This window comes from Rana temporaria, chromosome 1, assembly GCF_905171775.1.
Source record: "Rana temporaria chromosome 1, aRanTem1.1, whole genome shotgun sequence".
Taxonomy (NCBI): domain Eukaryota; kingdom Metazoa; phylum Chordata; class Amphibia; order Anura; family Ranidae; genus Rana; species Rana temporaria.
Window position 1 is genome coordinate 119,519,469 of NC_053489.1, and position 14,358 is coordinate 119,533,826.

The following is a 14,358-nucleotide window of genomic DNA, read 5'->3' on the forward strand; positions in this document are numbered from 1 at the left end:
CACTTACACTGAAAACTTGTGGCGGTGTAACGTAAGCGGGTTACGTTGCGCCGCCGCAATTGTACCTGAATCTGGCCCTGTGTTGTCTAACAATCTCATTCTACAATTTGACTGCTCACCTTCTGAATGATGCAACAAGAGAGTCAGAAAAACAGTTCATTTGATAAAACAACTAGCCCAGCTGAGAATCCAGTAGTGGATAACAGTGGGATTGTGCTCTCAGAAATCAATTAAGGGGCCCCTGAACGTTGGGGGAGTAACTAGTGGCTAATTCTTCACATTTGATGAGAAACTTTGTAAGACCTTCTTGGATGGAGTTGTTTTTATATGTTGCTCCCTTGTCTATACTGATTGACATACAGTAACTTAACAATGTTAGCAGTGACATAATTAGTTAAAATAAACTAGAAGGAAAGCTAGAATTAAAACTGTGAAATACTTTGACATAACTTTTTTTCCTAGCAGTGGGATCTGTACAAGTGGGAGATGGGATCAGTTGTATGCTTTGTTCTTCTGTTCTGCTGAATAATTAGGAATTGTTGACAAATGCTTAGCACACTCTGAGTCTGAATAGCAGTCATATGCTGACCCCGTACATCCTGTTTCATTTATGTTTTCATTTCCAGTAAAAATGAGTTAACGCCTAGACTGCTAAAAAGACAGATGATGCATCTGAGTTTTATATATACACATAAAAAAATGCTGAATTGCATAAATAAAAAAAAACAAAAAAACACTTTGAGAGAAAGCTGTAAAAAATGCTTACTATACACTTCACCTAGGCGAGGGTGACCTCAGTGGGATCCCGAGAAAGTTGAAGATCCCAAATCCTGCAAGAACAGGCTTCTGTACAGTGCTGTGTTCTTGCAGGAATATGGATCCTTGGCTTTCCCAAGATTTTTTGTTACATTTTCTTTCTATGTACATTACTCATTTTTAATATAATGGTTTTTTTTTAACAGGAGGCTGTGGGAGTTAAATATGTGGACCTTGCATTTTAGTTCAAGGTCCACTTTAAGCCTAGGCTGGCCATCTAGCATCTCTAGAATGTGGCAAAATCAAATCTAACATTATTTATCCCACAGTTAGACTTACAGCAGAGTTCCAGGCAAAAAGACAACTCAGGCCTCGTACACACGACCGAGAAACTCGACGGGCGAAACTCATCGTTTTGCTCGTCGAGTTCCTTGTGAAGCCGTCGAAACTCGACAAGCCAATTTTCTCCATTCCCGTCAAGGAAATAGAGAACATGCTTTCTTTTTGGCTCGTCGAGTTTCTCGACAGTTTCCTCTACGAAAATGTACACACGACCGGTTTCCTCGGCAAAAAAATATCTCCCAGTAAGTTTCTTGCTGGTTTTTGCTGAGAAACTCGGTTGTGTGTACGAGGCCTTAGTCTTAAGCAATAGTAATGATTTTTTTTGCTTTTTAGTACCTTTTCTGTATTTTTTTCTTCTGGACTTGCATCCTATGTCACAGCGGTAAGGTATGCAACTTTTCTAGTGATTTGGGCCCTCCGCCTTTCCCCCCTGCTGTCTTCTGGGACCTGTGTGTGTCCCAAAAGACAACAAGATCATTCAGAAAGCGCCAAGCACCACACGACTCGTGCATGCGCAGTAGCTCTGATACTTCTGGACTTGTCAGCTGCCTTTGATACCATCGATCATGCACGGTTACTGCATAGACTTCAAAATACGGCCAAGATCAAGGAGATGGCATTGGCATGGATGGTTTCATTCTTCTAGGATAGGGCACAACGGGTGAGGCTGGGAGCCTATCACTCTAACTACAGCTCCCTGTCCTGTGGGGTACCACAGTGTTGGGCGTTGTCGCCAATCCTTTTTAACGTCTATACAAAACCATTGACCAACCTGATCCGATGCCACGGTCTACAGTTCCATGTGTATGCAGATGACACCCAGATCTATCTGAGCATGTCAAGGGAAAACAGAGACCAGTCTCCACTGGAAGTCTGTTTAGAAGAGATCAATCTGTGAATGAGTGCAGGGTTAAACTTGTGGAAAATTGGGATGTAAGGAGGCTTGTGATTGACTTGTTGTTGTTGCCAACCTGCTGGAGTCCCTGCCCCGCTGCTTCTTGCATAGGACAACAACCCACCTGCTGGTAGATGAAAGCCTTAACCATATTCTAAACTCCTGACCTTAGGCCTGCTCATGACATCCCTGGCCTTTGGCCCTAATATTAAAGAATACATTAATAGTCACACAAGTAATGCATCTTCTGCTCTTTACTGGAACCTCTCTAAGATGGCCATGAGATCTAACATCACATTGATATACTGACAGAATATATCCATGCGGAACACCATACACATGAACATATATTCTGTAACAGTCATTTGGGCACAGAGAGCCAGCACATAACTTGTAAGTCATGTTCTCCTGGCTTGGCTGAAAAAAAAAAAAGTAGCCTATGACCAGCATTAGTGATGCACATGGGTGGGACAAAAGGAAACTTATCAGTGTATGGAATGGATAAGTGATACAAAAGTAGAGAGATCTAGCAAAGTAAATTAAGTAAATCTGCCCATAAATGAATAAAAAAAGAGAAAAATTAAATTTGACCAAAAAATGTTATGCAAACTTCGTAATTTTTCTGATCGTTTTCAACATTAAACATTATTTTCTTCCGATAGATTTCTTCTACTACCCCTACCGTTCATACGCATTTCACATCAAATTTTTTCAAACAATTCACCTACAAACAATTCGAAAAATGTTTTTTCTGAAAAAAAATCTCCAAAATGTTTGTTCATTTGTGATCTTGAAGAACGGAAAATGACTGTTGCAGTAAATATCTAAGAGCTAAATTACACAAGTTCTAGGGACAAAGGGCCAGATCCACAAAAGGGATACGCAGGCGTATCTGCTGATTCGCCGTCGTATCCCTGTTTCTAACTATGCGGCTGATTCATAGAATCAGTTACTCATAGATATCCCTAAGATCCGACATGTGTGCGTCGGGTATGCAAATTAGCACTTACGGAGATCCACAAAGCTTTTTCCCTTCGTTATTTCTCCGTAAGTGTTAGTTTGCCGTCGCAAAATTAGGGCTGCTTTTACAAAGTGTAAACTTACTACACCATGTAAAAGTATACCCTTCTTTCCCGCGTCGCTGGCAAATTTATTTTTTAAATTTTTTTTTTCCCGCCGCATCTCTTTTTTACCCGTCGCTATTCACAAAACTCGGCGCAACGTAACGTAACGCAAAGCACGTCGGGAAAATAGCGTCGGGAGCATGCGCAGTACGTCCGGCGTGGGAGCGCGCCTAATTTAAATGGGACTCGCCCCATTAGATTGGGCACGCCTTGCGCCGGACAGATTTAAGTTACACCGCTGCAAATTTCTAGGTAAGTGCTTTGTGGATCGGGCACTTAGGTAGAAATTTTGCGGCGGTGTAACTTAAATCGGAACATTTAAGTTGCGCCCGCTGGTTGTGGATCTGGCCCAAAATCTCCACATCCTAGGTATGTAGTAAAACGATAAAAGGATGGAACACCACATTCCCAAGAGAAAGCAGGCTTGTCACTGAGGTGAGCACAAACACATTTGTCATATAAAAAATATTTTTTTATTGTACAACCATAGTTAAAATGTCTAGTTGAGTATAAAAAACATATACAAATATGAATACAATAGCCCAGCAGCTATAATAGTTTCTGTATTTACAAATTCCAGTATATACATAGATTAGCTTCATTGGTACATTATGGGCCAATGCATTTTGCAGAACAATATCTCTGTTTCTTCAGGGAACTTGAATGTACCGTACATCAACTAAACCTCCATATATGTATAAAAAGAGCTGGATTTATGATGCAGCCGTTTGGCCAGGCGGGTCTGGTTTTTATACCCAGATTCTTGTACGTTCAAACTGCACAGGTGGCACAATCGCTGCTGGAGCCAAGCCCTTGGGGCTGTGCCATCTGTTCCACTTGTATGTACAAGTATTCTGGGTATCAAAACCAGACCTGCTTGGGTCCTCATGGTTATGATCCAATGTCCATCAGATCTTGACCCTGGAACTTTTACGTGTGAAACGCGTTGGTCCATTATGTACCAATGAAGCCAATCTATGTATACACTGCAATTTGTAAATACGAAAACTATTATAGCCGCTGGGATATTGTCTGCATATTTGTATATTTTTTTTTTACTCAACTAGAAGCTTCAACTATGTTTGTACAATAAAAAATATTTTCTATATGAAAATTGTGTTTGTAAAAACCCCATATCCTCCAAAGTCCTGCTTTCTCTTGGGAAAGTGGTGTTCCTTCCTTTTATTGTTTGACTGTTGCAGTAAACATGCTCACGTTTAACGTTTTTCGTAATGTCCTGTTTAGTCCCCATGGCCATTTTGGCAAATTAAAGCATGTTAGAAAAATAATCCAATGGATAAGATATTTAAGAAAAATAACTATATTTTTTTCTAGGCCATAAGCCTGTATTTACAACATCAATAAGCAGCATTTGGAAAGTGCTGAACTCAGGTTTTATTTTTCCTATAAAGGAATGTTAATCTCAAGTTGTTTTGAATAAGGTTTTGCATGACAAGATAGTTTGTTATTTAATTTCAAGAGGAGACAGTCTAATGCCTTTATTCATGTGTTTAAGCTAACTGTTTTCATGGACGTTTAAATACATTTTGCAAGAGACCCCCAATTGTGCAGTAATACGTCTGTTATGTCCGAACTTGCCATATTTTGTTTATACTGTACATGAACTTGAATACTTTTGAGAGCTGAAAAACAACCATGCCGTGGCATGTTACTGGGCTTATCAAACCAAACGTAAGACTACATTAATCCCATTAGCTCTGGGTTAGCAAGCTCATGGCATTTTACATTCAGGTCTCCGTGCTTTCCAATCTTGATCGACTGATCAAGGAAAAACAGTTCTCTCTTGATTGTTACAGTTGATTTTACAAGGATGCCTTGAAGAAAAATAGCACCCAAACTCTTTTAAATTCAAACACAAATATTTTATTGTCCAAAGCTTGTGTTCTTCCAGCTGATATTCTCCTATAAACCTACCAATCAGAATCTTCCCTCAAGGAAATGTTAAAACACATTTTGTGTGTAGGAATCATCGTTGCATCGGGGTGAAATAAAGTATAACTTTTAGATTATCCTAAGAACATCACATGGTTTTGTACAGTTACATTTTATATCATCACTAGCGAACAAATATGCTATTATTTACAGCTTCACAATTCATGCTCCATTATTTGTTGGTTCCCGGTGCTGGGACTAAATTAACTGTCTGCATGTTATTAACATGGCTCTGGTTGGTTTGCTGATAGTTTGATCTTTTTAGTATCCTTTAGAGATTTATTTGTCAAGGTAAAGGTTCTGTTTGCCTAAACCAATGTATAGTGACAAGAAAAAGTATGTGAACTTGTGAATTTGAATTAACTGTTTATCAGCAGCAACTTGCCATAAAACGTGATCTGATCCTCATCTAATGCCCCGTACACACGACTGGGTTTTCCAAAGGGAAAACTGCGAGGAGAGCTTTTGGCCGGGAATCCCAGCCGTGTGTATGCTCCCTCGCAGTTTGTCCGACGGGAAAACTGCCCAACCCACTGGCAAAAAAAAGAGAACCAGACTTTTTTCCCGAGCGTGTGTACGGGGAATAAGTCACAACAATGGGCAAACTAATTTCTCATGTCTTTATTGAACACACCCATTAAACATTTACAGTGCTAGAGGAAAAATTTGACAGTTAGACAAATTGTCTATTAGGCTGGGTTCACAGCAGGGGTCCGGTGTGTCTCTGTTCACTGTTTCAGGTCTTGTTTCAGCCTGAATTGTTGGCTGAATTCAGACCTCAAACATACCAAAAAATGCACATGACCCCTGTGCAAATTCGCACAGGAGCCACAGCGGTGATTTGTGAACTGGCTCTATAGAGAGCCGGTCAAAATCTCCCGCTATTGCGAATTGGATGTGATGAACCTGCATCCAATTAACAATAGTGTGAACCCAGCCTAAATGGAGACCGTTTAGTACTGTGGCTTCTTTTCCTAGACGTGGGAACCTAGCCAAGGTGACTCCCAAGGCACAAAGCAGAATCCTTAATCCTCAATCCTATGGCAGAGCACCATGGAGAAGCACCTTCACAAACTGCAAAACTGGGAAAATGGTTTGTGGACTGATTAAGAAAACGTTTAATTGTTCAGGAATAATGCTTGGCACTATATACGGTGCAAAAAGGCACAGTTTAGAAATGAAAACATTATCCCAATGGTGTTGTTTGGTGAAGGGAACATCAAAATTTTTGCTTGCTTTGCTGCCTTAGTTCTTGGACTTAAGCCTCGTACACACGATCAGTCCATCCGATGAGAATGGTCTGAAGGACCGTTGTCATCGGTTAACCGATGAAGCTGACTGATGGTTCGTCGCGCCCACACACCATCGGTTAAATAACCGATCGTGTCAGAACGAGGGGACGTAAAACACAAAGACGTTCAATGCTTCCATGCTTGCATCGATTCTGAGCATGCGTGGATTTTTAACCGATGGTCGTGCCTACTAATGATCGGTTTTGACCTATCGGTTAGGAATCCATCGGTTAAATTTAAAGCAAGTTGGCTTATTTTAACCGATGGTTAAATAACCTATGGGGCCCACACACGATGGGTTTTGACTGATGAAAACGGTCCATCAGACCGTTGTCCTCTGTTTAACCTATCGTGTGTACGAGCCTTTAGTGTTACCAAAATATCCTACAGTATAATGTCATGGTGGCTGTCCACTAGCTGAAGTTTAGTAGAAGTTGGGTGATGTAGCAGGACAATGACCCTAAGCATTAAAGTAAACCCACGACAGACTGGCTTCAGAAAAAGAAAATGCACCTTAACCCAATAGAGATGCTGTGGGATGACCTCAAGAAAGCCATTCACACCAGACATGCTACAAATGTGTCTGAGCTGAAGCAGTTTTGTAAAAAGGAATGGTCAAAAATCCTCCTGAACATTGTACAGGTCTGATCCAGAGATGCCGAAAGTGCTTGCTTGAAGTCATTGCTGCCAAAGGAAGTTCAACCAGCAATTAATTCATAGAGTTTACATACTCTTTTCTCCAGCAATGTGAATGTTTAAAGCTGTAGTAAACCCGCTGACTTTTATTTTTTTCTTTACACCTGTTATTCATAATGAGCTAGTATGCACCGCATATTTTTTTTACCTACAGGTAAGCCTTATAATAGGCTTACCTGTAGGTATAAGTGAAAAAAAATAACTTTACAACCACTTTAATTGTTTATATTTTATCAGCTGAAGCACATTGTGTTTGTCTATTGTGACTTAGATAATGATCAGATCACAATTTTATGGAAAATCACTGCAGAAAACTAGTTAATTCCAAGGAGTTCCAAGTTTTCCTTCTGTCCTTAGGAGCCCGCTAGTAGATTTCAATAGCTGTGAATGTGAACGACAGAACATGATAATCTATCGTTCCCATTCACAGCTATTGGAGTCTACTGGCGGGTTCCTAAGGACAGGAATGAGCGGCGGACTTTTCATGTTGATGAACAAGTTTCATTACTGTATCCTGTAAGTAATTTTTAATCGTTTGTGAATAAATCTTTGACCTTAATACTGGACTTAGGTGGCGCTTCCTTGTTTCTCTTTTATCATGGCCCATAGGAAACAGTTATTGTCACAGTCCTGTAATCACATGCACACCATGATCTGTTTAACTGCATTGCTAATAAACTTTGCCTTGAAAAAATTGGTTGCTTTAATAAAATCCTGTGTTCTTTTGCAGATCTCCTTCCTGGCCTCTGCATACATTAGCCGAGAGCTCTCTAATGAAGGCTGTGCTGGTCTGGCAGCTATCACACACTATTTTTATCTCAGTCAATTCTTTTGGATGTTTATTCAGGTAAGCAGGCCAAATTAACTCATTATTCAGCTATAATAACTCACAAATACATAATGTTTTAATTACTCTTCATCTTAAACAAATATCATTTGTGATTGATTGGGTTGAGACACACTAGTAAGATTTCCCTAGACTGGTTTGTGTTTTTGTCCTCTCCCAACAAGCCAAAAGAAATATGTTGCAACTGGCAGGTGCAATTCCCAGTTATTCAATTATTCAGTTTTATAGAGACCCTACTAGGGAGTGTGATCCAGCTTTGGCTTTACAGTGGCTGTGGCAGTTAGGTTGGAGCTGGGACATCTTACTTTAAGAGTCTAATGCCGCGTACACCCGATCGGTCAAACCGATGAGAATGGTCTGATGGACCGTTTTCATCCGACCAAACCGATCGTGTGTGTGCCCCATCGGTTATTTGTCCATTGGTTAAAAAAAAGAAATCTTGTTTTAAATTTAACCGATGGATACCTAACTGATAGAAAAAAAAACTATCGTTTGTAGGCACGTCCATCGGTTAAAAATCCAGGCATGCTCAGAATCAAGTCGACGCATGCTTGGAAGCATTGAACTTCGTTTTTTTCAGCACGTCGTTGTGTTTTACGTCACCGCGTTCTGACACGATCATTTTTTTAACCGATGGTGTGTAGGCGCGACTGACCATCAGTCATCTTCATCGGTTAACCGATGAAAACGGTCCATCAGACCGTTCTCATTGGTTTGACCGATCGTGTGTACACGGCATTAGATATAAGAAGCCATCATGTAAGTTCTAACCCTTCCCACTGCTAAAATACTTTTTTTATTGTCGTCTTAACCTGACACATGTTCTAGCCTTTCCTCCGTCTACCCAGCAATAAAAAAAAAAAAGCTTTTCCTGGAGCTCACTGTAAAGCCAACTATTTTCTTTCATGTTAGATAAAGTTTACACCAGACATTTTTGGTCTCTGTTCCCATGTTGGGAAGCTTTACCTTCACTTCCTATTGATAATACCTCAAGCCAGCAAGTGAGGGAAAGTCTTCCAAGTGGCAACATACTGTAGATAGTAACAATACCCTAACCAGGTTCTAATCCTATGCCACCTCTAATAGAAAAGTGTTTTAATTATATTTTTATTTCCGTTGGAGAGTTTTCACCTTTACTGCCTTTCCTGGACAGAAAAAATCTCCCCAATTTGTCCACAGCAAAGGTACCTGGCAGATAATCTAAGCTGGGGGTTGGCAATCTGCCGATCGCCTTCTACCTATTGACCGTGGGTAGGTCACAGGCAGAACGGGAACAGGTCTGTGCCGCCGACCACCGACTCCTACTGCTAGCTGCTGGTCCTCTCTCCACCCTCAGCCTCCTCCACAGAGCCTTCGGTCCTCGTCTCTCCCTCCCCTCCTGCCTCCTCTGCTGCTGTCATCAGTGAACAGCGGAGAGCGAGAGGCAGCACAGCTCAGGACATAGGGGCGGGGGGAGGAGCCAGACAAATTACCTTTTCTAGTTAACCCACAGTTGATTGGTTGCTAGGTCCTAAGCAACCAATCACCAGCTTGTTAATATGAAAAGTCACTTGGCCAGCTCCTGCTCCTGCCCCTGTCCAGAACTGTGCTGCCTCTCGCTCTCATGTGTTCACAGGTAGGATGCTATGAGAGGGAAGGGGGGGGGGTAGGACACTACATTGTGTGTGGTGGGGGGTGGTGTGAAGTGGGCAGTGGACCCTGGTATGGGAGGGGCCACCCCCATAGCAGTATCCTTTACCACCCTTCACATCCCCCCCTCAATCCCTGCAGTCTGAGTGCACTCCTGATCCCTGCATTGTGAGAGTAACGCACTCCCAGCCCCTGCACTCTCTTGCAATACTTTTTTTTTATATTCACTGCTTTGCTATCTACATTTGGGGTTAAAAATGTATCATCACAGGCACTGCGGTGGCTCAACGCGATTGGCACTGTGCTGATAAGCCATTCACCTCTGCAGCTAGGGGTTCGGATCCCGGTCTCGGCTACATGTGAATTGAGTTTGGTGGTCTTAGCCCGGCTCCCGGTGGGTGCGCTATGCGAGGTAAGCCTGCGCTTAGTACGCCCACCCCCCTCCCACAAAAACCACCACACTTACACTCACTCGAAATTGGGTTAACATGCACGCACTTTGACCACGCGGTTTCTAAGAAATAGAGGCGAAGGACTAACGGGGCTGGTTGAGCGGGCAAATCCTCCCACTCCCTTGTAGGGAGTCCCTCTGCCCCGTTGGGCTTCAAAGCGGAGCAGGTAGGGCGGGCTGTGTGGGAGGACCCCCTCACACACCCGCCATTGCCACCCGGGGCATGGAGAAAGGTGGCAGATTGCCTCTGGGGAGGCCTGCCTACTCCCAACTCCTGCAGTCCGGCTCCTCTCTCTCGAGTACACGCACAAAATACACTTAAAAAAAAAATGTATCATCACTCACAGTAGATCACAAAGATAGTGCATTTTGAACACAGTGCAGTAAACACACATGGAACATGCCTTTCTGGCACCACGTTTTGGTGTGAACTGACCCTAACAACAGAACACTCTGCCCGGTGATCTTTGACTTCATCAGTGTTGTTCAAGTAGCTCTCCATCTCTCTAAGGTTTTCTACCGCTGATCTAAGCTATCCCAACTCCATGCAAAACAAAACAAATACATATTTTGGCTGCATAAATGGTCATTTACCATATATAAAGACACATTGGTTTAAAAATTTACATTGGTTGTGTGGGTGATTGTACAATATGCGTATATACATTATATGCTGTATGTATGTATATGTGTATAAGATGTTTATCCCAGACCCGAGGTTCTATGTTTGATATCCAAATGGGACACTGTAGCCCTCAAACATATTAAGATTTTCTAGGGAGTTTACCTGTTATTTTTTCATAATATGTACATAGTACTTATTTATTCTCAGCCATAAACATACCGGTATTTGATTTGCTCGCGTATGTTATCTCACCTTGCATGGTGGAATTCAGATAAGACTAAGCAGTACCAAGCAGAACAAGGCTTAATGACGCGGATTCCAGTAAAGTATTATTTGCTGACATTTCCTGTTTGCATTATTTTAATACTCAAGGAGGGTCATACCACTTAAATACAGTACTTTCTGCACCATGTTCTGTGTTATTGGTTGTGATATCTGCTGTTCTAATCTAATCTTCTGTTATAAATATGGAAAAAATTATATGAGCCCTGGCAACAGAAGAGGTGTTCTCCACACACCCACACTCATGCTTCTCACTCCTACCTGATTTCCAGTTTTGGAACGTGTGCTGTACCTAAGGAGGATGAGCTAAAAGAGAGTTGGAGGTTATCTTTGGAGGCCATTTAATCTATCGCTTCCCTTTTCAAGGGTTAACATGATACAGACAATATAATGTTTATTTTAGCTAATGTTTAGATCTATGATCCTATGGACACACAGAGCAGGCTCGGGATCAAGCCCACAAAAATACCCCCATAGCATGAGACTTGTTATGGGGCACTCGGAAGGGAGGAGAAACCAGGAGCACTGGCGGGGGACCCCAGAAGTGGGGGATTGGGGCTGCTTTGTTCAAAACAATTGCACAGAGCAAATAACTATTACATGTTTGCTATATAAACACTTGCAGTTCAGGCTTTTTTCTGACATTCTTTTTTACAATTAAATTAAATTGTATTTTTTGCTAGAAAATTACTCAGAACCCCCAAACATTATATATATTTTTTTTACAGAGGCTCTAGAGAATAAAATGGTGGTCATTGTAATTTTTTATGTCATACGTTTTTTCTGTGTTTTTTCAAAGGAATTTATTGGGAAAAAATACACTTTAATAAAAAAAATATATATATATATATACCCCAATTTTGTTGTAAAATAAGATGATGTTACACTGAGTAAATATATACCTAACATGTCATGCTTTAAAATTACACGCTTGTGGAATGACTCCACAAAACCTCCATAGGCAATGCTTTAAACATTTCTACAGGTTGCCAATTTAGAGTTAAAGGGGAGGTCTAGTTCTAGAATTCGCCACTCAGACAACTTTTATCAAAAAGATTGGCGCTCTGAGGGAAAAATTATGACTGTGGTTAGGGAACCTTGCTGCAGCCATAAAAATTTCAAAGTTGTGACATATTTTCCCAGTTATGTGTTCAGCTAGTGGTAAAAATTACAATCGCTTTAAATACATGAGTATGGATTAAAGATACACAAGCCTGAATTTACAAATGTTTAATACATGTTGGGCTAGATTCAGATAGAAGTGTCTATCTTTATGCCCGGCGTAACGTATCTCAGATACGTTACACCGCCGTAATTTAGGGCGCAAGTTCTGTATTCAGAAAGAACTTGCGCCCTTAGTTACGGCGGCGTAACGTATCTGTGTCGGCGTAAGCCCGCTTAATTCAAATGTGGATGATGTGGGCGTGTTTTATGTATATTAACTATGACCCCGCGTATTTGACATTTTTTACGAACGGCGCATTCTCGAAAATCCACCGCAAAACGTCATTGCTTTCGACGTGAACGTAAATTACGTACATCTCTATTCGCGAATGACTTACGCAAACGACGTAAAATTTTCAAAACTCGACGCGGGAACGACGGCCATACTTAACATAGGATACGCCTCATATAGCAGGGGTAACTATACGCCAAAAAAAGCCGAACGTAAACGACCTAAAAAAATGCGCCTGCCGGACGTATGTTTCTGAATCGGCATATCTAGCTCATTTGCATATTCCTCGCTTAACTATACGGAAGCGCCACCTAGCGGCCAGCGTAAATATGCAGCCTAAGATACGATGGTGTAAAAGACTTACGCCGGTCGTATCTTAGGGAAATCTATGCGTAACTGATTCTATGAATCAGGCGCATAGATACGACCGGCCGAACTCAGAGATACAATGGCGTATCTGGAGATACGCCGGCGTATCTCCTCTCTGAATCTAGCCCGTTGTATCCATTTTCAGTTCACAGATTACCATATAGGTCAGCTGAATTCCTTGCAGGATCACTATTTTATAAATGTATTTTTATTGAAAATTCTAATACATTGCCACCCCCACACATCTGCCAAACAGCAACACGTTTTTCTCACATGTCTGAAACACGTGCAATTGTGCAATGGCCTGGCCCCAATCCAGACCCACAACCCCTCATCACTAGATTTGATTGACAGCTGCAGGAACCAATGAGTTGTATTTCAGCAGGAACCTACACTGATGCCGTGTACACACGACCGTTTTTCATGACAAGAAAAATGCAATTTTTTTAATTGGTCATGAAAAACGGTCGTGTGTATGCTCCAGAGCATTTTTCTCAACAAGGCCAAGTTTTTTTAGAACCTGCTCTGTTTTTTCTCGTCGTTTTTCACATCGTTCTTTTTCACGTCGTGAAAAACAGTCGTGTGTACACTTTAACGAGGGGGAAAAAACACACATGCTCAGAAGCAAGGTATGAGATGGGGAAATTAGCAAAAGCAGCCCAAAGGGTGTCGCTATTCGAATGGAACTTACCCTTTATAGTGTCGTCGTACGTGTTGTACGTCACCACGCTTTTCTCAAGCATTTTTTTCACGAACATGTGTATGCAAGGTAGGCTTGAGAGAAATCACGACAAATTACGTTGAGAAAAAAACGTTGTTTTTTTGCATGACATGAATAACAGTCGTGTGTACGCGGCAATCTTGCCAGTTAAAAAAATGGGCGCCATAGGCACATCATGTGACAGGTGGATCCTCCTGCTGGCCTATAAAAGGCTGCCACTGTCTGATCCAAATTGCTGGATTGTCGTCAGCCTTCCTGAGTTCCTGAGCCTCTGTACTACTACTGTTTGGATTTCCTGTTGTGACCCGGTTTGTTCTTGACCTGTCTGATCCGCTCTCCTGGTTTGACCCCCTGGCTTGCTTTACTGACTTGTTACCTTCTCCAGCACCTGATCCTGGCTTGTTTCACGGACTTTGCTTTAGTTATCCGTTCCTGCCTGTTTTCCAATACCAGACCTTTGGCTTGTCTCCATTCCTGCAACCTGCATCTCCTGCCTGGATCCACAGTGTTTGATCCCCACCCATCTTCCACTGTTGCTCCTTGTGCACACCTTGCCAAGTGTTACCGAGGATTCCTAGAGACTGCAGCCCAGCGGTGTTTCCTGTATTCTCCAGTATTCTTCAGCCACTCACCAGCTCTTCTCTCCTGGATCCATCTGGCAACCTGTGCTTCTCTGAGCACTACACCCTCTGTACCCAACCTCAGAGGTGTACTGCACTCAGCCGCAAGGGGAGCCCTCTCGGCATTTCGGCCTCCAACCAGGTACTTGACACATGAGTCCAGTGAGGGGGGAGAGAGAAAGCAGCGCCGCTGCTCTTCGGAACAGCGCTGGATAGAGATTGGGCTCAAGTAAGTATTTTAGAGGGGGGAGCTGACAATAGGTTTTTATCTTAATGCAGAGAATGCATTCAATTAAAAAC

General features: G+C 42.0%; 1 protein-coding gene across 1 annotated transcript in view; it reads left to right on the forward strand.

Moving 5' to 3' along the window:
* ADGRV1 (adhesion G protein-coupled receptor V1) overlaps positions 1 to 14,358 on the forward strand; it is a 576,045-nt gene that overhangs the window by 455,652 nt on the left and 106,035 nt on the right. The window contains exon 85 of the mRNA XM_040342090.1: positions 7,789 to 7,905. Coding sequence (XP_040198024.1) covers positions 7,789 to 7,905 — 117 coding nt within the window. The remainder of the gene's footprint in view (positions 1 to 7,788; positions 7,906 to 14,358) is intronic.